General features: G+C 48.1%; 1 protein-coding gene and 1 long non-coding RNA gene across 3 annotated transcripts in view; both read left to right on the forward strand.

The window, feature by feature from the left end:
• Positions 1-23,509, forward strand: part of CLPB (caseinolytic mitochondrial matrix peptidase chaperone subunit B) — an 86,648-nt gene that overhangs the window by 40,251 nt on the left and 22,888 nt on the right. For both annotated transcript variants that reach the window (XM_041118441.1, XM_030042793.2), the window contains 2 exons: positions 13,016-13,113; positions 18,444-18,558. In XM_041118441.1, the coding sequence (XP_040974375.1) occupies positions 13,016-13,113; positions 18,444-18,558 (213 nt within the window). The remainder of the gene's footprint in view (positions 1-13,015; positions 13,114-18,443; positions 18,559-23,509) is intronic.
• Positions 4,390-8,034, forward strand: LOC115353417. The gene is made up of 2 exons (XR_003927578.1): positions 4,390-4,483; positions 7,331-8,034. It is a non-coding gene; the product is annotated as an uncharacterized LOC115353417 (long non-coding RNA).

A 23,509-nucleotide genomic window follows, 5' to 3' on the forward strand; every position in this document is an offset into this window, starting at 1 on the left:
ATCGCCGGTATTAAAAGGTTCAGCTTTCTGCAGGCAATAGGGTAGCCTTACCATAGAGCTCAGATGCCTTCTAGCACCCTTCTAAGTCTGATTCTGCTCCAGAACTTGCTGCTGAAAGGCAGGTAGCCGGAGGAGCCCAGGCAGGCACTGATCCGTGGGGAACCGGGACCGAATCTCAGCTCCTGTGACCCCCAGTGCCTGGAAGCACAGTGGGTGTATTCCTGCCCTCCATCCTCCTCTTAGCTCTGGACATTTGCTGATAGTCAAACTAAACCTTCCTGATGGCTCACGTTGCTACCAGCCCTCTTGCCCTCCAGCAAGTCTCTACAGAAGACTTGAAGGAGCTTAGAAACCTGACCAGGCTGGAGAGGTTCACCAGAAGTTGTTTGTCCCTCTGCATCTCTTGAGTGGCCCCTCCTTTAATAAACCAAGCACAGTCTGCTTGCCTTCGTTGTAAAGGCCCTTTGCAGCCTGTCCCAGCCCTGTGCATCACGCTGTCATTTGCTATTGAGAGATCACGCTGCTGACAGCCAGAACGTCAGCTGCCACTGCCTTGTGGACAGACTGTCGAACAAGCATGTTTGCTTGGAAGGAGCTCACCTGGATGCTGCAGAGCTGCTGTTTTCTCTCCCCTAGTGCTCTCACCAGTGCTCAGTTGTCTGCAGGAGACATTGCAAGTGGTTTGCTGATGCCTTGTCTGTTGCTCAACAGTGTTTTATTGCTGGCATGTGTTCCTCTGACCATATCCAGCTGCTGTCTCATACTTTGCACTCACTGAAGAAAGGTATCTTTGCCCCTGACTAAAGCATCTAGGTCCAAAGATGCTCTCTAATAGTCACGAGGGACAAAGAGGGAGCTGAGAGGAGAGTTGTGTTTCCCCGTCAGGGTGCTGGGGCATTGTAGAATCCCAGAGCCATGAAATTGCTGAGGTTGGCAGGGACCTCTGGAGACCATCTAGTCCGACCCCTGTTCAAAGCAGGGTCACCTGGAGCAGGTTGACCTGGGTGAGGCTTAGCAAGGTTGAGTGGGAGTGGAAAGGGGGGACAGCCTGGGGAAACCCCGTGGGCTTCAAACCGAGGGGCAGCACTGCTGCTGAGAGATCTTCCCTGCAGGGAGATATCCGTCTCCCAGCATGGGACACGTTACCTTTCACAGCCTTGTGCTGGGAAGAGTTGTGATAGCTGTGGTATCCTTGTAATAAATTAAAGTTACACTAAACAAAGCACAGAAGAAAATGCTGCAGAGAACTGTCTTTTTCTTGGGCTAGAGCTTATGAAATGCAAAATCAGAATATTGTGACTTCTTCCCCCCAATACACACCTGAGAAACTTGGGCACAGAAAGAAGTGTAGAAGCAACGTTTCCCTGGCACTTAACAGCTCAGCTGTCATGTTTCTTGGATATTGAATTGCTTTTCCACGTGCTTTTCCAAGGTGTGTTTTGTGTGCATATCCACATAGCGAGGGGTTGGCTGAACTGGCAGCTGCTGTTGTGTGGAAGTGCACTACTTTGCTGATGCACATAGGTAGATAGTGGCTTACATTTCATATCTTTGCTTAAAAGCAGAGCAGTTCCCTCCTCCAGAGACTGACCCCTTGCCCCTTGTCAGGACCTCGCCTCTCTCCATCCCCATCGCAGGCACAGACACATCTCCTCCTGCCAAACCTGAGCAGCCTCATTATGTGTCTCATTCTCCCCAGCACTCTCCTAATCACTGACCACCTTGCTTTCTACTTCCCATCTTCAGAAATCCCCTTTGCTTCCAGCTCCTCCTAGAGCCGGCATGCAGGCTGACCAAGCTGTTCCTGCGTGGGAAATGCCTGCGCCAAAACACCCTTTGCCTTCTTCTCCCTGCGTGGGACCCTCGGTGTGACTCCGGCACTGCTCCCAGTTTTCATACCAGCGCTTAAAATCTCTTGGACTGGGATTGATGGTCTCGGAAGTGCAGAGAGGCTGAGTAACTGAGGTCATGCAGCACGTAGCTGGGGAAGCTGGGAGCGGAGCCACATCTCACTGGAGCAGCCTCACTGCCCCTGCCGCCTTGAGAAACTTGAGCATGCATGCCTAGGTCTGGCACTCGAGTCTCTCTTGTAAAACGTGAGCGATCAAGTCAGCTCAGTGCACACATCTCTAATTAGAGGGGGGAGAGAGAGAAGGAAAGAGAGGAAGGAAAGAACATACATTTATGAAAACATTTTAGCTGAAGCTGCAATAACCCAGACTTCTAAACTCGATTTGCCGGTAAATTTAGCACAGTACATTTGTTGGTAATGCACCACACTAACCTATTTGGTACAGTATAATTGCAGATATTGTGAATAGGATGACTGATGGGTAAATTAATTACAGAGCCAGCATTACAAGGGGTGCTCTTTTGACATCAGAAAGTGAAAGTGCTTGTGGTATTCTCAAGAAAAATGAGGTTGTAATTATAGCTGGCTTTCTTGTGTTTGAATTCTGCATAATATGTCTTGGAGCATTTTCAGTTGCGTCCCAGATGGAAAGGGCTCTGTTCTTATATAGAGAGGGTGAAGGACATCACTAGACAGCTGTGATGATGAAGAGGAGATACCTTGGGCCTGATCACATCCTCAGAAGGTGACATCATTGTTTCACTGCACTTGGTGAGGTCACTAGCGTAAGAAAGAGCAAAACTGGGGAAACTACATGAGAAACTGAGGAAGTCATGCTGCCGTAGGTCTGCTAGGCTGACGGTCTCTGAACAAGAGGTCTTTTCTAACGAGTGGATCCCCAAAAATTTCCAGCCAAGGTTCAGATGCAACTGTACAGTGAGTTTAAACCTACTGAATTATTTTGCTTTGCTCGGTTCTTCATTGAGCCCTGGAGATTGATCAGGTTGAAAAGCACTGCCCCAGGGCCCAGGACAGTAGATGGTACGCTCAAAAAGTTCCCACATGAGCTGGTTCCCTTCGAAAATCATTTCATTTATTCTAAAGCTACCTTGGCAGCTTTTCCTGTCCCACCCTTGATCTCTGCTGGCTCTGCCTCTGTGCCTTGACATCAGCCAGGTCTTTGGAAGGAGCAGTGGTGCAGGTATGGTGGTGCCAGCTAACAGGACAGAGCAAGACAGGAACCAGCAGTCCCTTTGGTCCGTAGCACTCGTTATGAATGCACAGCGTGTCTGCAGGGGGCTGGGAGAATGTGTGTGCTTGTCTTGAAAGCCAGTGTTGTTGCAACTTGGTTTGGGGAAGTGAAAACCACAGGCTGCTCTGTCTTCACTGGGGTTTTTTTTGCCCCACATTAGCTAGAGTTAGGAACTGTTTGTCTTGTGAAGAACAAGGCTGTAACTCAGTCCTTGTGAGCAAAACCAGGCCAGTGTGAAATAATAACTCTGCCTTTGCTGTCCGGGATCCTGCAGGCATGCATGGAAGTGGTAAGTGCTCATGCCAGGGGAGCATCCCTGCTCCCGCAGAGCCATGCGCTCGCAGATCCCTTATTGCCCAGGCTACGGTGTCGGAGGGAGTGCGGCTGAGTCCTCCCCTGAGCTCCTGCCAGTGCCTCAGAGGACACTGAGCCCTTCCTCAGCCCGAGGCGGCAGCGGGGTGTCAGGGTCAGTGTTTCTGGGGAGCCACACGCCTCGTAGCTGCCCCTGGGTGCTCTGTCCTGGAGGTTTCCTCCAGGTCTGGCACCTGCTATAATGCATCCATCCCAGGCCAGCCGTTGTGCAAGAGTGCCTGAAATCCTCTCTCCCTCTCCATGCTCATATTTACAACGGAATGTGATAAATTCAGTATTGATTCCTTCTGTTGCACTGTAAATTTTGCAAAAGATGATTAAATAGTGCAATAGAGTCTGCAAGCGCCGTGGCTCAATATGTTCTGGGCCGGCGTATCGACCCCCTCCGTCCAACGGCAGCAAGTTCCACTCCCAGCCGCACCAGACCAGTAATTAAAATCCTGTGAGACTGGGATTTAGAAACCAATCATATCACAGCATCGAAGTGTCTAACATCCCACCGTGGCGAGAGCAATAAGCGTATAAGTGCAAGCACATTTATGTCCATGTCGGAGTGCTTAAGAATAGTTTCCCCATAGGGCAGGGGAGCAAATAGATCCCTCTCTAAGTGTTTCTGGGTACAAAATTCTGCAGTGACATAATGTTTGTCATTAAGTTAATAGCTCTGCACACATGTGTAGATATAGAGAGAGATGATGATTCTTTAGTTTCCCCTCTCATACTGTTACCTTACAAACAAGAATAAGGTGGATTGTCTTCACACCCAAGTATCAAGTAGGCATAAAACAACTTACACTCACATTACAATAAAGCAAGACTGAAAGGAGTGGGTAGGTCAACTTGTTTTAAAAGGCATGGCAAAGAATAAAGGTTTTCTGAGCCCAAAATACAAAGTCCAAATTGCCCAAGCCTTTCCATGCTCTGGTCCTTCCTGTGCATTGCTGGAGAAGATTGTGTTTGAAGGCAGTTTGAATTTAACCACTTATGCAAGTTGAAAGCAGTTTGAGGTAAGATTAGCTAATACTCGTAACGTCTTGAGGGAAGCCTGTTTTTTCCTCAGATATGTCAAGTCTTGTGCACGGAGTGCAAGAACTTGCAAACCTGGCTCCCCTACTTCATCCTCTTCATGAGGTCTGTGTCTGAGTGATACATGCAGTGCTGTGTGTCAGGCACAGGGGACCAGCAGCGACCGCGGTGATCCCCTTAACAGCTGCCCTGGGCAAAAGAGCTGCAGGAGGGAGGCTGCTGTGCCATGTCATGTCGTGTCGTGTCGTGCCGTGCCGTGTCGTGTCGTGTCGTGTCATGCCAGGGGTGCACCAGCAGCAGTACCCTTGCTCAAAGAAGCACTGCTGGAGGGCACACTTCTCTCCTGGAGCTCTCAAAAGGCAGATCCAAAATAACGTGTTTATATTTAACACACACGTTAATATTTTTTTTCTCTGTCTTCTTCCGTTGCAACCTTCCATTTGCCATGCGTGTGAACTGTTCTGTGTATTCAAAGAGAAATGCAGTCCTCTACTGTTATTTTTCTGGAGGGCAGGTTCTGGTTGGGATTGTACCTGTGCACTGGGCATACCTCTACAGAGCTCTTTATTTTCCAGAGTTCCACTGAGGTCACTGAAAGCAAATTTGGTCATTTTATTGTATTTTGTAATTTTATACTGGGGTGAAAAATCTATGTGCAACATTCCACCTGTAAACAGCCCTTATCCCAGCACTGAACAGCATAAAAGAGATCAAGTAAATGTGAAGGGCTTGTTCTGAGTTTGAAAGAGTGTTCTGTAGTTCATACCCTGAAGTGTATAATGCTGCGTTTTATGGTGCTGAGGACACCAAAAGGCCTTCAGGACGCAATGTGCCTGAATAAACAAGCATTGGGCTGAGTTTCAGGAGATCTGAGGTGCTTCTCAGCCCTGCCAGCGGCTCACTGTTCTAGATATTCCTCTCTTTCTTCCATCCTTTATCGTGTCCATCTGCACAGACAGCTCCTCTAGGCAGGTCGCTCGCTGCTGGTGCCTAACGATGCGGCAATGCAGGACTTAGCATGGCTGGGAGCACACCGCACCCGACCACGTCCCTGCACCCCTGAGAGCAGCCGGGAACAGCACTGAGGAGGAAAACTCAGAGTAGGACAAATGTCTGGCGCTTTCTTCCTTCTGAACTAATTCCCGCTTTGATTCAGCAGCAAGTTAATGTTTTCATAGAACTGTTGACAGCAACTCCAACGCCTCGTGCCCGATTTCCCGGTGAAAGGTGGCTCAGTGCCTGTCAATGCTTGTATGTAACTCAGATCGATTTTTCCACACGTGCATTGGTTTACATTTATTATCTAAGTTGAGTTTCGCTTGCCAGCTCATCGCTGTCACTCAAATGGCTCTGAAAAACTTAGTATTGGTAGTCATCTTTGTCATGTCAGTATTAGCCCTCACTCCAGCCACTCGCAGATGGTCTGACCACACAGGCATTAGCAGAAATCCCTTGGATGCCCTTGGACAACTTTCTTCCTCTGTGGACACTGACCTTTAAATCCTTTGTTTTCAATGTTTAAGTCATTATTTATCCATGAGGAGCCTTTTTCTTGTAACAGCTTGCTTCTTAGGTGTGGAACTCTGAAGTTCTCAGGCATCAGAGATGCATCTGCATGGAGTAGATCCCGGTTTCCAACTGACCAGTGATGGCATGGCCCCCAGCTCGGGAAGGCAAGGCTTTCTGCCAAAAAAGTTGTGCTGACTTTTCCTCTTACATTTTTTTTCCACGTCTGCTACTGTGTTTCCTTGTATAAGTGTTTTTTACAGATTGGTGTCACATTTGCTGCCTTCCACTGTCACCCTGTAGTGGACGTGGTAAGTCGTGAGTCGTTAGCGCTGGTGGATAATTTGGTGTTTGAGCTCCTTCTGAACTCCTCAGTGAAAAGTCTCTGGGCCTGGCAATTTATTAATGCTCAGTAATGTTTTAAAACTGTTTCTGCTGATGCTTCAACTTGAGGCAGTTCCTGCAGCGTGTCCCTGTAAGAGGTTTGGCATTAGACCCTTTCCGTGGTAACCGCGGATGCAGAGTGCAGTTAGCCGTTCCTCACATCATCTCGAGCCCTCCTGCTTCACCTTGGTCACCTATGGAAACTCACCTCCTCAGGCTGACTTCCAGCTTCTGATACAGTTAAAAAGATGTTCTAGTTTTCATTCCTGAAGCAAGGGCTTCTTTTAAATACTTTTTGACCCATGTTTTTTCCATTTTAACTTGCCAGAGCAAATGCTCCGTTCTGTTTTTCTCATCTGGACAGAGCTTCCAGGCTTTGAAGATCCTAACTCTTCTCATTATAATATTATATATATTTTTAATAAATAGCATGCGTTTCTTTAGTCTTTAACATCCATGTTTCTGAAAGTTATCTGCTGGTGGGCTGCAGCTTTATTTCTAGCAAGATTCATGTGGTTCTCTTTCAGAACAAAGCTCCTTGGCAATGGATTCTTTGTCGGGTTTTGCTTGTAATGATGTTAAGCACGAGCACGTGTCCTGCTGCAGCATGGTGCTTAGGAGCTGAAGTTTTGGAGAAAGTCTTTTACTCTGTCCAAGCGTGAATTAAGGCTTGCTTCTTGTCTTGTGAGCTTTCTGACTAGTTGCTTCAGGAAGCACCTCTTAGTCTCTGGTTCTTACCAATTTATCAATTTATCAGTATCATGCTTTTTACCCTTGCAGGCCCTGCACTTTTTTTAGTGTGTTATGATGCCCTTCAGTCTCTCAGAGGTGTGATCCTAGTACTGTATTTTCCCTACTCAGTCAGGACATTTCATTTTGTACAAATTCTGTGTTATTGGCTCATGCAATCAACTTACTTATCTTATTTTTGTTTCCAGTCTTTAATACCTAACATCAGTGCTCCACCAGTGGGACTTATTCCTTCACTGCAATATGCTGTTTATACGCTGGCATTAAGGCATCCTGCTATTACCTTCCTGCGTGCTATTACCAGTCTCCTCTGATGCCTCCATTCCAGCTTGCACATCCTAGTTTTGGACTTTGCCGCTGCCGTCTGTCAGAAGCACACACAGATTTGTTCTCAGCGTGGTTCCCGAGATTTGTGAGCACCGGTTGAGCTGCACCTCTGCGAGGACCTCTCCTTGCTGTTTCTTACCTGCCCTTGTCAGCATCTGAGCTTCATCTTGGGAGCTCTGGATATTTCTGGTTTAGAGGATCTCTCCTTTCCTTGTAGACTCTCTCTACTCCAGAAACATCTAGTTCTTAATTGAGTCTCAACCCTTCCTTCCTACATCACTTTTTCAACTGTGTATCGAGGCACCATCTCTCTGTTTGGTCATGTATGTGTTAAAATTTATTAAAAACCATGCACAGTCATAGTAGTGACGAGGTCAATACAGTGAGAACAAATCCTCAAGAGATGGATGAGTTGCCAGCTTGGTCGGTTAGGACGAAATGTATTTTTAATGCTGTCAGATGCAAAGTTCCGCGTATTGGGGGAGGATTAGGGTGGTATCGACCTTTGGAAGGTGGAGTCTCTGGAAAGGATGCAGACTCACACCCAGGTGAGCAGGAGCAGGAGGAAGCACTGAGAGCTGAGCCACACCAAAATGAGCTGGTCCTAGGCTGTATTAACAGGGGAGCAGTCAGAGGGTGAGGGGAATTTTAGGAAGGAGAGGCAGGACAAGAACTAATGCATGATGCTGGACAAACTCATACTGGAAAGGCTTCCTATGCTTTAAGGGTGAGGGTGGACCAAGGGAGCACAGATTCTGTCCCCTAAGAGCTCCAGGTGGGCTGCTGCCATCCCAGAGCTGTGCATTAGCCAGCGCTCGATGTGATGGCACTGAACCTCGTTCAGGTAACGCAATGTTCTGCACTGCCTGGGATATCGCACTCATGGTGCCTGCTGGCCTTGGCCACCGGGAAACCACGAGGAGTTCATTCAGGGTGAGAACGGCGTTTCACAGCCATCTTCATCTGCATGTGTGGTTCTCCTGATGGAGTGTTTATGGGTTGAGCTGTCAGGCTAAAAGAAAGTTGTTTCATATGTGTTCTCATTGAAGTGATACTTCATTTGGTGACAGAAGGAAAGGATTTGAGGAACTGTGTAGAAGCAAATATTGAAAATCCTGCTGAATGGTGTGATATCACCACATTCAGGCACAGCAGCACACTTGGGAAACATTTTCTGAATCTTTTTTGCACCTTGTGGTCAGTGTTTGTGGTATCATTGCATTGTACAGTACTAACATTTTTAATGATGATGTTATGAATCACTAATGAGTGATTCTTATTGTTCGGTGCAATGTACTTTCAGTTACCTTCTCAGCTATATTTGTAGTCCCCTCAAAGAGGGACTACACGTATGCACACATGGACTTGTATGTAGATGTCTGTGGGCATGGGAGAAGTCAGAGTCTTGGGAGCTTGCAACTGCTCACCGTGGTGGGGGCTGACCCGGAGCCTCAGCCTCAAGCCCACATCACCGGTCAAGGTGGTACAGCCAAGTGTGGCCCAGAAGAATTATTAGATCTTTGAGCCATATGTTGCTCTTAAGTATGCTGAGCATTTACTCCTATGGAGACCAACGTTTTCACTGGAGGGACCACAGGCAGTATTAGCCTCAGTGTGTCAATGCACTGAGATGGTTTGATCTCATATATTGTCATACCCAGGGTAATTAGCAATGCCACCAAGGAAGAGGGGTGGGTCTGGATACTGAATCATCTGGAGTATTGTCCTCAAGTGTGCCCGCAGCTTCTACTTCCACCCAGTACCTCTGAAAATTTTGCTCTGGGTCTTCCCTTGATGAGATTTGAGGATATTCCCAGGGGAGTGTATGTTCACATTTAAATTCAAGTGCTTGGGAAGATTCATTCGAGGTAGTAGCAGGGGCAGGTCCTTGGCAAGAGCTAAAGGTTAAAGCCCAGCGAGTGGAGCAGTACCCTGTAATGCGACTCTTGTATTTGGTGAAACATCAGGCAAGAAAAGGATGGTAGGATCATAGGCCGGGGTGGCTACTTTCATACTAATGTTGTATGTTAAAAGCTGCTTGTGAAATACGTGCCTTATTGATTTAAAAACAGGTTTACGTTACTGGAAAAAGGGGTGATCATGCTAATTCAATCACTGAAGACTCAGGAGGAGAGAAGTCTTTTTATATTACTTTAACTAGCCATGTGGAGCAATAATAATGTCATTCCTTGTCAAAGCTGATGGCTGATGACATTGTGTAATCCCCAGCAGGTAGTGTGGGCTGCTTCCTCCTGGTGAATCCCAGACTATGTTGGTGTTTGAACAGGGCCACGAAAAGGTGTAACTGCAGTGGCAAATTGCATTCAGTGCACCAGAGTTGTGCAGTTCATCCCAGCGCTTGTCTGCCGCTCAGAGCCTCCCTGGTTCAGGACAACAGCCGCTCTCTGTGCCCATCTCCAGCACCCTCAGCAGCATACCCACTGTGGGCGTGGGGATTTCCAGGCTCTTCTTTCTGGGATTTAGTCTGCTTCACCAGAAAAGACTTTTTGCAGACAGGACATTCAGAATGGCACCAGGACATAGACCGTCTCGTGCTAGTTCATAGCAGCTGCGTCCTCTGTCCCCAAAGCAGCTCCTGTTGAGCAGTCTGCAGGAGAGGCTCAGGACCCAAACGCTGAGGTTGGAGGTTACCTCTGAGGATGCCCGAGAGCAGCAGTCCGCGAAGGAGCTTTCACAGCATCTGGTTGCACTATGAAATGAGGTCCTCACACTTACTCCTTTCCTTGTCTCAGTGCCTCGGGCTTTCCCAAGTTTCCCAGGCTTTCTGTGTCCAGTCTTCGGAGAAATGTAGCTCTGTGGGTGTCCATATGGGTCATTGATAATGCTTTGAGCCCCATTCTGTCTGCCTGAGGTGTGAGGCTTATTCTTGCTTCATCAGGGACCTATTTGGCTATGTGCCCTGAGCCAGATCTCCGCTCCTCTGCCCTGTCAGGACAGACTGGTGGAGGACGGAGAGCAAGGTCCGAGCTGCGGCAGGGTCCCAGGGCTGCCGAGCTGCGGAGGACACAGGGCTGCCCACGGAGCATTGCTGGGATGCTCCTCCAAGCCCTGTGCGAGCCCTGCGAGCCCCTGGCATCCTCCTCTCTCTCCTGCCATCACCTCCTCCTCTCTGCCATCTCGCCCTCTCCCTGCCATCCCCATCTCCTCCCTGACGGCAGCGGAGGACCCGGGTACCAGCACCTGCTGTGTCGTGAGCTCTATTGACAGTTATCCAGAATCTGAAGGAATTCAAGACAAATTGTTAAGAGGATGGAGTTAATAAAATTTGAAAAATTGAGGCCTGTCACTCTACTAAACTTTTTTCGATACCGCTGACAGAAACATATTTCCCCAATGAGTGACCTTACGCAGCTGCTCCAGCGACGCGATGCTGTGCGGATGCTGCGAGTGAACCAGCGTGCTATTTATCAAATATTATAAGCCGGGGCCTCCTAATATGAGCAGGGAGGTGTGGGAGGAGGCGATGGACTCGCACAGCCCGAGGTGTTGCCCAGGTGTCGATCTCCAGCTACAGACAGCTAGTGGGAGGTGACAAATTGCCTTCTATTAAGTCTCCAAAGGTTGACGTCCCCTCCGCCGCCGCTCCAGCCAGCTGCCGGGGTGGGAGAGGGCAGGGGAGGAGGTGGAGATGGGGAAGGGGGTCAGGCCGGGGCGCTGACAAACCGGTCGCCACTTTTACCTTCTATTAGCAAGCAAAGTGACACTGTTATTTATTGCGGCGTAATATTTTATTGCTGCCGGTACTCGAGGTTGGAATCGACCAGTTGTAGGAGTCGGGTTCTATCAATTATTGCAGCAATTAGTCAAGTCGTCAAAGCCATTAACAGGGGGATTAGGCCAATATTGGATAGCCATTATTGATAGATCCAGGGAAAGGGAAAAGCCAAACAAACCCTCAACCTCCATCTAAAATGAGTGCAGGCCTAGCCTCGAGGATGTCATCATTTGGAGAAGCCAGAAAACTTGCCCCCCTCCTTGCTGCACAAACCCGGGGTGGGTTTTGGCAGCAGGGGGGGGCCGTGGGAGCACTGTCTCTTTAAAAGATATTGAGTGGCCGGCCTCAGCAGTATATAATCTCACCTGTCTCGATCATATTCTTTATTTGCAATGACAAGGCTTGCAATAGAAATTACTCTGTGTCGAATGTTTATGGAGCACATTTTTCATTCTGTAAGCAAATATAGATCCCTGATGCCAATGCTTAGAAATAGCTAATCTCTCTGGCTCCTGCTCGCAGAGAGTCCTCTCGCTTCTTTCATATATTATGATTGCTGCTCGCTTTTATTGAGCACTCCTGGTGCTCTGCACTCTCCTGCATTATAGAAGCAGAAGCTGCAGCCTGCTTTGCATGTGCCAAGGTACCCAGTTTGCTCCTGTGTTTCCAGCAGGATGGAAGATGTTTGTCGAGCCCCTTGCAAAGTGGGGATGCTGCAGCAGTGCCCAGGCTCCCGTTTTTCGCAGTCGTGCACAGGCACCGTCAGCCTGCCCTTCCCAGCAGCTTGTCACCACTGTCCCCTCCGTTTTACAGGCAAATCAGCCAGACCTACTATAGGCTCTTCCCTCGCCAGGTTGCTTCTCAAGGCTCGATAAGTGCTGTAGCTTTGAAACTGGTGGGATGGTCAGCTCAAGCACCAACCTGAGGGGTTTCAGGCCGATTTGAAGGCTCATTCTCCTAACCCTTGGTGTCTGGTTGGTGACAGCAAGCTGTCGTGGAGTCACAGAGTGCACCAACATTAGTGCTGAGTCTCTCTGCCTTAGACATACCTCCTGAGATGCTGAGAGCCAGAGATTAATCCTGAGACCTTGCCTGCCTCACTGGCTATTCCCCAGTACCCCTCTCTCCTGATCTTGGACTGCCCTGTCCAAGATTCCCTTTGTATACTTCCCATCACTGCAACTGGGAGCAGTTTACCTTTGCACATTCTTCCGCAGTCCAGCGTGTATGGGACGGGGACAGAGGACGGGGAGCAATCTCTGTGTGAGCTTGTTTCTGTGAGGGTGCCCATCTGACTCCCTCCAGTTCAGTCTTTGGGGTTTGTTGACTTTTTTTTTTTAATTACATTCTAAAGAAGAGTGTGATTTTCCCCCAGAAGCCACTCCTGTGGCTTAGGGTGGCAGCTGTTTAGCAGACTACAGCCATCTCCAGCTCCAGCTTGGAGTAACAGAGAGGAAGGGTAGCGTGTCCAATTGAAGTCGTAATGGTCCCATGTGGCTCCCACAGGATCGGGAGCGGGTGCTTTTGTGAAGCTGTATTTTCTTCTGGTGACCATGTGCTCTCATCCCCCACAGCAGCTCTTCCCTGCCAAGCCAATTGTTAGCAGTGACAATTCCTTTTCTTGTTCCCTGGACACCCGTGCATGTAACCGCTGGTTGTACATTGTCCCTTTCTGATCCAGATAGCCTTTGGAGCAAAGGTTAGGAGGGGATGCTGACTAGGACGGGAGGCACAAGATGTGCTTCCTGCTCATTCTGCCCCAAGACTGAACTCTGATCCCCTGATCTTATCAATTTCTTCCTGCCATCAGGTGCCAACCCCCTGCAGAAGAACGAAATGGGACATACACCCCTGGATTATGCCCGTGAAGGGGAGGTCATGAACCTTCTGAAAGCGTCGGAGACAAAGGTGAGCCTGAGATTCAGGTGACTTTGTGCTTCCTTTCCCACTACAAGAACAGTTTTAAAGAAGACCTGGCACAAGCAATGGAGGAGCGCCTTAGCACACCTACACCTCCATGCTTTTTCAAAAGAGGTCTGTATAAGTTAATGACATGATGCATAAGGGGAAAAAAACCCTCTTCTGAAGTCTTCTTAGCTGTGTTCGTGGCTATGTGTCCTCCTCTTCCATGTTAACATTTCTTCCTCAGCAGTGACCTGCACAGGACCAGTAATACTGTTCTGTAAGCCCATGGCAAAAAAACAGTAAAATCAGGGGGTTGTTTTTACTGTATTTTCTGAAATTCCTGGTAAAAGAACCAGGTCTGAGAACCCAGAGTCCAGTTGTGGGCCTGGTATCCATGCATTCATGAGCACCAGTCTAAGGCAAAAGACCCCCATTTCTGCTGTCTGGTTGTGAAATGGCCATCTCATCCCTTCAGCCTCACTGTCTCCTTGAGTGGGCTGGAGCACACCGTGTACTGTTCGTGAGTTGCTGTTATAAGGTATTTTAAAGAGGGAAAAGAACCACATTTGCCATAGTAGTTCCAATAAAAATCCCAGGAGTAAGTAGATGGACAGAGGTGTGCAGCCTGATGTCAAGGATTTAAAATTCCTGGATATGAGGCCTTATTCGAGTAGAAGCAACTAATTATCAATTGGTATGAGAGGCCACCACAGCAGCCATGAGCAACGCCTCTTGAGCATCGTGGCTCCAAGAATCTTAGGTCAGCAGGGGTGTGAAACTCCCCCCGCTGCCCGATGAAGTGGGGGTACCAATGCCACCAGACTGCAAAAGCAGAAACTGAGGCACGAGGAGGCCAGGTTTGCTCGTGGTTGCAGACTTATCCTCTGATGTTGTGCTCCTCAGAGGTTAGTCTACAGGTTTGGAATTAGAACTTGTGTTTTGGAAAACCAGAAGTTAAGAACTTGCCCACAAGTGGAAGAGGAAGTAATTAAAACTGTGTCAATTACTACATTTAGTGGACATTACTATGAGTTAAATGTGCCAGGCAGTCAAAACTGCTGTACTGCCTGCACTCACCTAGGAAAATCCTTGCTCAAGCAGGAGTTCAGAACCATGTTCCCTGAATGCTAAACGTCTGTCCTAAGCAGGGAGACAGGGATCTTTCCTCTTGGGCTCTCCATGCTCCATCACGGCAAAGGAAACCCTGACCGTGGCGCTTCTCTGCAGAGCTGACAGCTTCTTGTGTTAGCCAGAAGCACCGCTTGGTCGCTTGGACAGCTCTCCAAGCAAGTTTTAAGGAAGAAAAGTTGAGAATAAAATACTTGAAATCTTTACGAGAAGGAGGTGGGGGGAATTATCTGCCGGGTAAATGGTCTCTGGAGTCCAGCATTGGCAAGGAAATCTGCCCCTAACAGTTTGAAAAGCTGCATTGGTTTTTATGCTTAACTAATAGATGGAGGAGAGAAAGGAAATATATCTATAGAGATGTTCCTGATGAAAATGATTGTACTTGTATATAAAACGTAAGGCAGTCAAGCCAGCTCGTGATGAATATTCAGCTGGGGGGGATATGGTGCTCCAGGGGTTGCATCCACCCCAGTATCTGCATTCCACTGAGAGTCTTTGAGAATTTATTGCTCATTTTAATCACTGCTAGAGAATGAATTGGCAGAACTATTACTGGATAGGCACATCCCATAGATTTTATTTACATATCCTTGTGACAGAATAACAAGGAGTTTTCATATGTATTTTTAATTTATTTTGATTTCCTTTATTCTTTAAAAAAAAAAAAAGAATTCTATGTGTGCTTTCGCTATGCTAGACCACACTTGCCTGGTGTTTAGGACTCTTGAGCTAGTTCACATTGCTAAACAGTCCAGTGAAATTTAAATAAGCTGTCATGTATCTAGGGCAGAAAGGAAGGGAGTAGCCCTCGAAACTAGTGTCTTCTGTGTGTAACTGGAAGGAAAGCAGCCCCGGGACTGATTTCAGCTCTTCCAAGTCTTTCTTTGCCATTCAAGTCCTCTTTCCCCTGGTGTACTGGGCCCAGTCAGATCCATCCAGTGGTCTCTCCTGTGTCCCATCAGTGGCTGCTAACGGATTTTTAAGGAATGTTTCAGCCAGGATGAGCACACAGTTGCCCTTTCTCTGGGCTCCCTTCTGGCAAGCAGTGGTGTGAGGACCTCCTGAACTGGAGCTTGTGTCCCCTTCATCATACCGAATTGCCTTTGATGGACCTTTTAAAGAAAACAAACATCCAGCTGTGGCTTGCTTTTTCCATCCAGAACATCCTCGGGTTGTTGGTTTAAGCATATTTTATGAGAAAAATTTCTCTTTTGGTTGTTTGCAAAGTGTCTGTTCATTAAGCCGCACACAATCTTAAATGTACTGTCAGGGGCAGAGCAGCCTTGCAGTGAAAGCTGATTTTATGCTTTCTGTAAACCCACAAGAATTACTTCAAGATGGTGTTTGCCCTTCCCGCGGAAGAATTACTGTCCAGATCTCCAAAGGCTGTCATAGCTTAGTTCACGTCCCCGACATGTTCTGCAGATGACCAGAGGTTTATCATCTTGCTTTCCTTTAATTTTTTAAACTCTTACCCCTGTAAGGTGAAAGACACTGCCCCCTCCACATCTGTAGGTTTTCTGCAAAGGTTTGCTTCTGCTGGTGCTGTGCTTTTGAACCTCTTTCCTCTGAATATTTTCCCGTAAATGCAGTCATGCTTGGGAGGGATGCCATGCTGGGTAAAGAATAACGAAAGCCAGTGAACACAATTGCCGTACCCATCTTGGTGACAGGCAGCCAGCTGTTATTATCTCAAAGTGAGGTCTGCCAAAGCACAGACAGAGTGAATATCTTATTAAAAATGAACATCTCTTGTGCTTTTGGCATTGCATCAGGAGAACCTCTTAGCCCAGGTGAGCGCAGGAGTTCAGTTGCCTTCAATGCAAGAGCAGGGTACCGCTCCTTGCATTTCTTTCAGAGCACATAACACCGCTGTAATCCGCTTAAGTGCCAGTGATGTGCCGTAGAAGTCTAATCAGCAGAACTGAAGATCAGTTGTCAGAGGGTGAGGACACGGTCCCCACTGACACTGTTTCACAGTGCAAACCTGGAACGGGCATTGCTTTCTCCAGCTGCTGGTTTCCTCACCACCAACACTGAGGACTGAAGTCAGATGCAGACGAGGTCAAAATGTCCAGCAGAAATGTCTGGCAAGAGCGAGACCTGGGTCAGATGTGGTGCTCCAGCTGCCCCTGGTGTCAAGATAGCAGGGAGAAGGTGGGAGAAGCTGGGTGCATACCTCTGTAGGAGGTGGGGGGGGAATGGAGGAGAAAGGAGTGCAAGCTTATGTCTCGTGTAAAACCCAAGGGGCTTTTTGTTGCAGGTTGTATCCCAGACTGATCTAAAATATGTTTTTCTCGGTGGACTTTTCTCGTCCTGGTGAACCCTGCTCAGTGTGGGTTGTGGCTGCTGCTCAGGATGCTCCGGGCTGGCAGCGTGACCTGACTGCGAGATGCCTGGTGGTACTGCAGCTCTGCCGAGGTGATGGCACATGGGAGGGCAGGTCTTTCCAGAACAGAGCCTGAGCAGAAAACCATAGTGGGACAGCTTGGAAAAAGCACTGTAACTGGTGCAGTTTTTTACCCATGAAAGGGACTGTCTTCCTACCCAAGGACTTCTATAACGTTGGTTTTCCAAGGAGGGAGGGAAAGGGTGTTGCAGAAGAAGGGCATCCCCTCCTGCTCTTCGTGCGCGTCTTCCTGCTTCTCTATAAATCCATGCGAATCGTTCAGTATCCTGACAACACAGATCACATTCTCTGTACCTTAAGAAAGGCAGAAGAGGAGGGAGGAAGAAAAGATTTGTCAAGATATATAGAAAGACACAGATATATGGCAAGAGCAGTGCTTTGAGCCTTGTGGTGTACACGGAGCCTGGGGGAGATCACCGCAGACATGCCGGTGTCTGTCCCGCAGTGCTGTTCCGCTGGGATCCGCAGGGAAGTTATTGCTCCACATGAGGCATCAGGGCTGATGGCATCTCTCCGTTACACACGAGACTGATAGCACCAGCCAAAATTGGATTGTTTGCTATTTATTTTTTTTTAACTTCTGTCAGAGCCACTACTGGCCCAGGAAACACTGGCAACTTGGCCTGGGGGGTTTTATCCGCTCTGGCTCTGGCAGCAGGATCCTGCTGCAGCTTCTGCGACTGCTTTCTGGTTTTGTTAGAGGTGTTTCCCCTTCAGGAAGGTGGGTTAAATGATGGGGCCAGTTATGTGTGTTAAGTTACTCACTCGCAAACCCTGTGGGCTCTTTATGTTCTGTCCTTAGCTAAGTCTGGCGTTGTGGGATGGTTGTTTCCAGAGCAGTGTTTCACTGGTGAGATGGCCAACCTCTGCTTGTGTGGGGAAAGGTGCTCAGCAGGAAGTTTTGCAGCATTTTCTAAAGATGAGCAGGGGCTAGATTTGTCCTCTTTCCTCTAGAAGTTCACCGCCCCATAAGACCTGCTCCCACTCTGCCTGCATCCCGTCCCCAATCATCTCGGAGATGTGCTTGTGTCGGACGTCTCTGTAAACTACTCTGTGTGCTATCTCAGCCTTCAGCTCCAGAAAATGATCTGGGTGGAAGCAATGCGTAAGTCACTGGCTCTCAAAGGCCCTGCTTCCTTGTGAGCTGGAGGTGGAAGAAGGCAAATGTTCAGAGTAAAGAGCATTTTCCAGTGCCGTCCTGTGTGCTGCTGTGGGTTTGTCTGCAAAGCAATGGTGTCCGACTTCCCCAGTGTACACAACAGGACACAGTGATGCTCTTCCATCCCTACGGGATGTTGTTGGAGTCTTTGAACAGGAGATGTGTAAAGGGTGAGAAAACAAATATAGGTAGAATAGTCAAGGCTTTGTTTTTCAAAATAAGCAAGCTCATAACAGGTTAAGGGTTCATTAGGAAATTTGAGCAGTGTCAGTGTTCCCTCTGTGTCACTGTTACAGAAGCAGTGCAGTGTCTGGTTTTCCCATCAGCTGCAAAGCCGGTTCCTGAGTGCTGCCCATGGTGTGGCAGCTCACCCACTTCTCTCCATTCCCATGCACCCCAGCCTCCATCCCCAGCAGATCCAGAAATTTCATCTTGCTTGAGCTGGTGCTTCCAGACCAAGCTGCATCTGCCCTGGCTACTTCCCAGTGCCAGGGAGCAGTGCTCTGTCTGGATGTCAGAGAGATACCCGTGCAGGGCTTTGCAGTCCTGGGGAGGGGGAAACTCTATGTACCTACCAGATGCTTATGTTGTTGCTCCAAAAAGCCTCTGGTCCCAACGTTTTCTTCCCTCCCACAGTTCCAGGAGGAGCAGCGCAGGAGGGAGGTGGAGGAACGCCGGAGGTTTCCACTGGAGCAACGGCTAAAAGAGCACATCATCGGTCAGGAGAGTGCAATAGCAACGGTGGGAGCAGGTAGGACCTCTCGCCCACCGCCCGCTCTGCCCTCCCACATCTTCTGCTCTGCAGGGAAAGCAAGCCATTCCCTCAAGCCCTGATCTGAGGCTGCCTCTGAGCAGGTCACCAAGGTTGGTCGGGGACTCACCGTGAGGTCCAGCAGGTATTTCTTGGCTGTGAGAGAGAACGCTTGCTCTTTATCACAAGAGGGGCCGTTTCAGGTGCAGCAGCAGAGAGGACCATTGGATGCTTTCTTCCCAGGCACTGGAGTGAGGTGCCTAAAAGCCCTTTCATTTGGGATGCTTTCTCCCCAGATTAAGCCTAGTGTCTCAAAGGTCAAAGCTGGTCACCGACATGCCCACCTCACACCTTTGAGCACGCAGGCAGTTGTCAGCTAAACACAGTGGCTGAACATGATGACACTTGAACATTGAGCTATCTTTTTACAAGATCATTTGTCTTACGAATATCACTCACTAATAATTTGCGAGCAGTTTTGTACAGCTTTATGTACAGAAGCCCCTCACACACGGGCTGCTTTGGGGAATTTTCCTGTATCCGTTACAGATTTGGGGCTTCATTCCACATAAAATACAAGCACATACTTCAGCCACACTTTCTGGGCCATATGTGCTACGTCAGATCAAAGGCCAGTGTCCTGTCACTGTTACCAGAGCACGGAGAGCTTTAGCAAGACAAATACAGAGTGGTATTTCCTTACTCTACTCCCCCAATGTCCATCGATTTGCAAGCCAGGAGTACCCTGAACCAGAAGTTACAATTTTGTGTGTAGCAGCCCTCAAGAGAGTTTTCTTCCATGAATTTGTCCAAGTTTCCCTTGGATCTCTTGTAAACATCCAGCCTCTGCAGCGTCCTTTGGCAGACAGTTGCATAGCTAGGGAAAAAATAGACCCTTTTATTCATTTTAAATCTGCCTCCTGATAGTTTCGCCTGGTGCCCTCTAGTTCTTGTGTCAAACGAAGCATTTGCTGCTGAGGAAACGGTTGCTCAGCCAAAGCAGCTGCAGTTTATGGCACAAAGCTCTTCTTGCCTCATAACAGACTGATTCCAGTTGGAGTGCAGAGCCTGGCCCCACTTTGATCAGTGGGGGTTGTGATCCTGAGCTCTCAGAGTGTGTTTGGTTGTGGTTAGTCGTAAGATACCCAGGCTTTGGGGAGGATGGGATGGATGATAGCTGATGGAAGGGTTATTTGCCTCCTGAGCCCTTTCCATCCCTACCTTTCTGGAGGTGTTGCCAGTAAATACCAAAGATAACATTAAAGCAAAACCTTTTGCAGCAGCATTTCCCTGTGGCTTTCCCTGCTGTATCCGCGAGCCCTTACAGATACAAGGGGACACCATCTTCTCTTGCTATATACACTGCTGAGAGAGGAATGACGCACGAGGCACCTCCTTAAGAGACTCAACTTTAAAGCACGTTGCCTTTACAAGTCTGCTTCTGTTGTTTTCTGTCTTGCAAGCCGTGTTAGTTGTCTGTGCTATAGATTTGGTAAAACACGTGGTCACACGTGTCTGTGAATCCATTGCAAACAGTGCAAGCCCTTAGCTAGTGTTGCCTCGTCTGGGTCTGCTGAAAGCCCTGCTCAAATGAGGGTGCTGGTGCCTTTTTCTGGAGGTGTTTCTCCTGCACTTCAAATTCTAACTTTTCACTGCTTAAAAAAAAAGTTAAATAAATGCAGGGAATAAATGAGGAGTTTGGCCTCTTGTGGCTGTGGTGGAACCATACAAGTGTGCAGCGAGGGTTGGAGGAAAAGGTTACGGTTTTCATCAGACCAGTGGCTGGAGTTGGGGGAAAAAACAGACCAGCTTTTAGGCACACTGGCCCAAACAGAAACCATGAATTTCAGATGAGTGCAGACAGTTGCTCTGAGCATAACTTCGTTAATCAATTAGGCACTTTGAGATGAAAGGGTGCTGGGCATCTGTGGAGCAGAGGGGGATGATTTCTGACTGTATCAGTTAGCCTAGTAAATGCTATTATCTGTCACTGTAAACCTTGCTTTGCTTATACCACCACTGCTCCAGCAGCAGCATCCCTGCAAAGCGTGAGCCTGGGGCATCAGCCTGACCCTGCAGAGAGCCTGGAGCTGAAGCTCCACCAGCTCCGAGCCACCCGCTACCCTCCCAGGGAGCACTACGCTTTGTCTCTCGCTGGAGGCACCAGCCAGACTCCATCCATTGCACGTGATGGAGCACACAGCCCCGACCAGAGCACCTGCAGGGAAAAGAAAAGAGGGGTCCCGGTTGTTTGTGCGAGGTGGTTTTTCCTTGGTGTCACAAGCTTGGGGCAGCCACTCAAAACTCAGGAGCAGTTTTTTTCATGCTGGACACTAAAAGACTGTAAGGAAATCAAGGCTCCAGCAAGCTGGGCTGGGTTCAATTTGCCAGTCTAAAGCCTGAAAGCCTCTGGATCCTGTTAATAATTCCTTGAACCATCCGTGCATCCTAGTTCAGTGCCTGAAAATGGGACAGCGAGGTAAGACCAGGCTGAGGTCAGGGCAGAACTGCGAGCAACGTGCTGTCATAAATACAAAAACCATAGCAGTCTAGTTAACAAAGACGAGTCCTGCGTGATCTGGAAGCCCTGGAAAGAGCCAGCTCTCCCCCTGCAAACACAACAGACACCCTCTGTGTTTGGAGAGTGGCTGCGCCTGGGGGCAGCAGTACGGGCTAATTGGGAAGCTTTGATTAATGGGTAGTGCCTGTTTCTGACACAGGTGGTGTTTCTGCACATTAAAGTGGCTGCCTTTATGGAGGTTTCTCTTATTGAATTATAGGGAATGTGCTTGATACCCCTGCAGCCTCGGGATATCAGACCAAAAGGTAGCAGGAGAGTCTCCGTCCCCTCCTCCCCCTCTTCCCTTCTGCCCCATTTTTGTTGTTTTCTTTCAGGAAGAGTGAATTTAGAGACATGACTTTTTCTTTCAAGCACTTCCCGTCTATTTTTGTTATTTATTTTATTCCCAGCTGGTTTTGCTGCCACTTCGTGGACTCCACGTGCCTCCTGTTTTGCACTCGCCGATGCAGTTTGTTGGCTAGGAGACTTGCCGCACACCACGTCTCGAGATTTACCGAGCCTAGCTGATATGTTTAATTTATAACTGCTGCCTTAATTGAATAATCTGATTTAATCCGTCACTCGGTGCATGATCCAAACAGTCTCCAGAGGGGCTCAGCTGAGAATACAAAGGGAATGTGTGCTCTGGTGTTTGCCACGCAGGTCCGGGGTGGTGGGGATGCACAGGGGCTCCAACTGCCGGGATGCTTGCATGGAGCTTGCCGCAGTCGCAGCACCAACAGCTTGACATCTTTACCGCAGAGGGAGGAAACCCTTCTCTGTCATTTCCACGGGATATATGTGAGCCCTGCTGCTCTCTTTTCTGCTACATGAAGCAGGACAAACAATGGCAGGACCGTGAGAAGGTGGATGATGGTTAACCGATCATAACAGGGCATCTCCGAGAGTGCAGGATTCCTCCCAGTGCCCTGACTGGGGACGGCAATGGTGGGAGGCAGCTTGGCCATGGCTGAATGATGCTTTCCCCTCTGCGGGTGTAAATGTTTGATTCATTTTAACAAAATCCAAATTAAATATTCCATCTCATAATGTGTCAGAAAGAAACAGGCAGGTCATTCCTGTGATCCCAGGCACTAATGACAGCCTGGATGCTACAACTGGTTCATGCAAATGAAGAGCTAAAAGGCTTATGATTGTGTTTCCAGGGCACTTTCATAAATGATTATACTCTGAATCTGGTTAGGTCTTATTTGGCTTTTCACTTGAAGGTGCAGAGGCACCAGGGTGAAGCAGTGCATGCTTCTTGGGGATCAACAGAAAGAAAGCATCTCCTGTCTGAGGTTATAAACCAAAGGAGGGCATTTTTTGAAACTATATAATTTTTTTTGTTTTGTGATCTCATATCCTAAATATCATGCCAGAGAAAGAATACATCTTTTATAAAGATACATAGCGTTTGCCAGGCAGTGGTCACTTAGGGGTGGGGGGCTCAAAAACACCACTTCCCAGTGCTGATTTCCTGAACTTTTTGGATTGAACTAATCTGTTACAACTCTTCCTGAAGTTGAATAAGAAGGGAGGAAGGAAAAGTGTTGTGTATTTTTTAGTGTAGAGGTTTTGAATAAAGGGTAGTGCAGAAATTCTGCTTTTTAATTGTAAAATTACAAATTTCGAACATGCTGAGCAGTTATGATGTTGAAATCAGTTGGCGTTTCAAAGCTGAAGGAGAATGGGTAAGCAGGAATATCATCCTGCTCTGGTCCAAAGGAAATTGGTTTTATTTTGGACAAGATAGGATCCTTACAAGTTCTATATTTCAGTGTGTGTAGCACTTGTTGCCTGCAAGTCAGGTCAGACTTTGCAAGGAAACAGCTTTGGTCTAGTTTGAGGTTTGTCTTCTTCCACATCCCGGAGCCACTGACAGTGGGGCTGGATGAGCAGTTCTTCGGGGATGCGGTAGACCCTGGACTGTAGATGCAGAGCCTGGACAGAGGAGAGTGATCCCACGGTGGGTATGGACCTGGAGACATCACCCCGTGGTACCCTGAGCCCGGGCGGTCTGAGAAGCACCGCTGAATGAATTGATTTGATAAATGGACATTTATTACACTCACAAATTGGCTGAAACCAATTTTGGTCACATCAACCCCTGATAACTGCTAGGGTATTGATTTGTGTAAAGTAATACAGTGAATTTATCAGTTCAATAGCAAGCTGAAGGGCCTCTCAGAGACACAGCGCTACAGTTACGCTGTTACAGATGTACAAAATAAAGTGAGAGCACTGCAGCAACGCTGGAAATGGCTCCAAAGAAGAAGGCCCAGGCGTCATCATCAGCCTCTTTGCTTGGACATTGGGTCTGAATGTCTTAATGAAATTTCAGCAAAGTAGTGTGACCTACCTCCTTTTATTTATTTATTTCTGCCATCC

Source organism: Aquila chrysaetos, chromosome 19, assembly GCF_900496995.4.
Source record: "Aquila chrysaetos chrysaetos chromosome 19, bAquChr1.4, whole genome shotgun sequence".
NCBI classification, from domain to species: Eukaryota; Metazoa; Chordata; class Aves; order Accipitriformes; family Accipitridae; genus Aquila; species Aquila chrysaetos.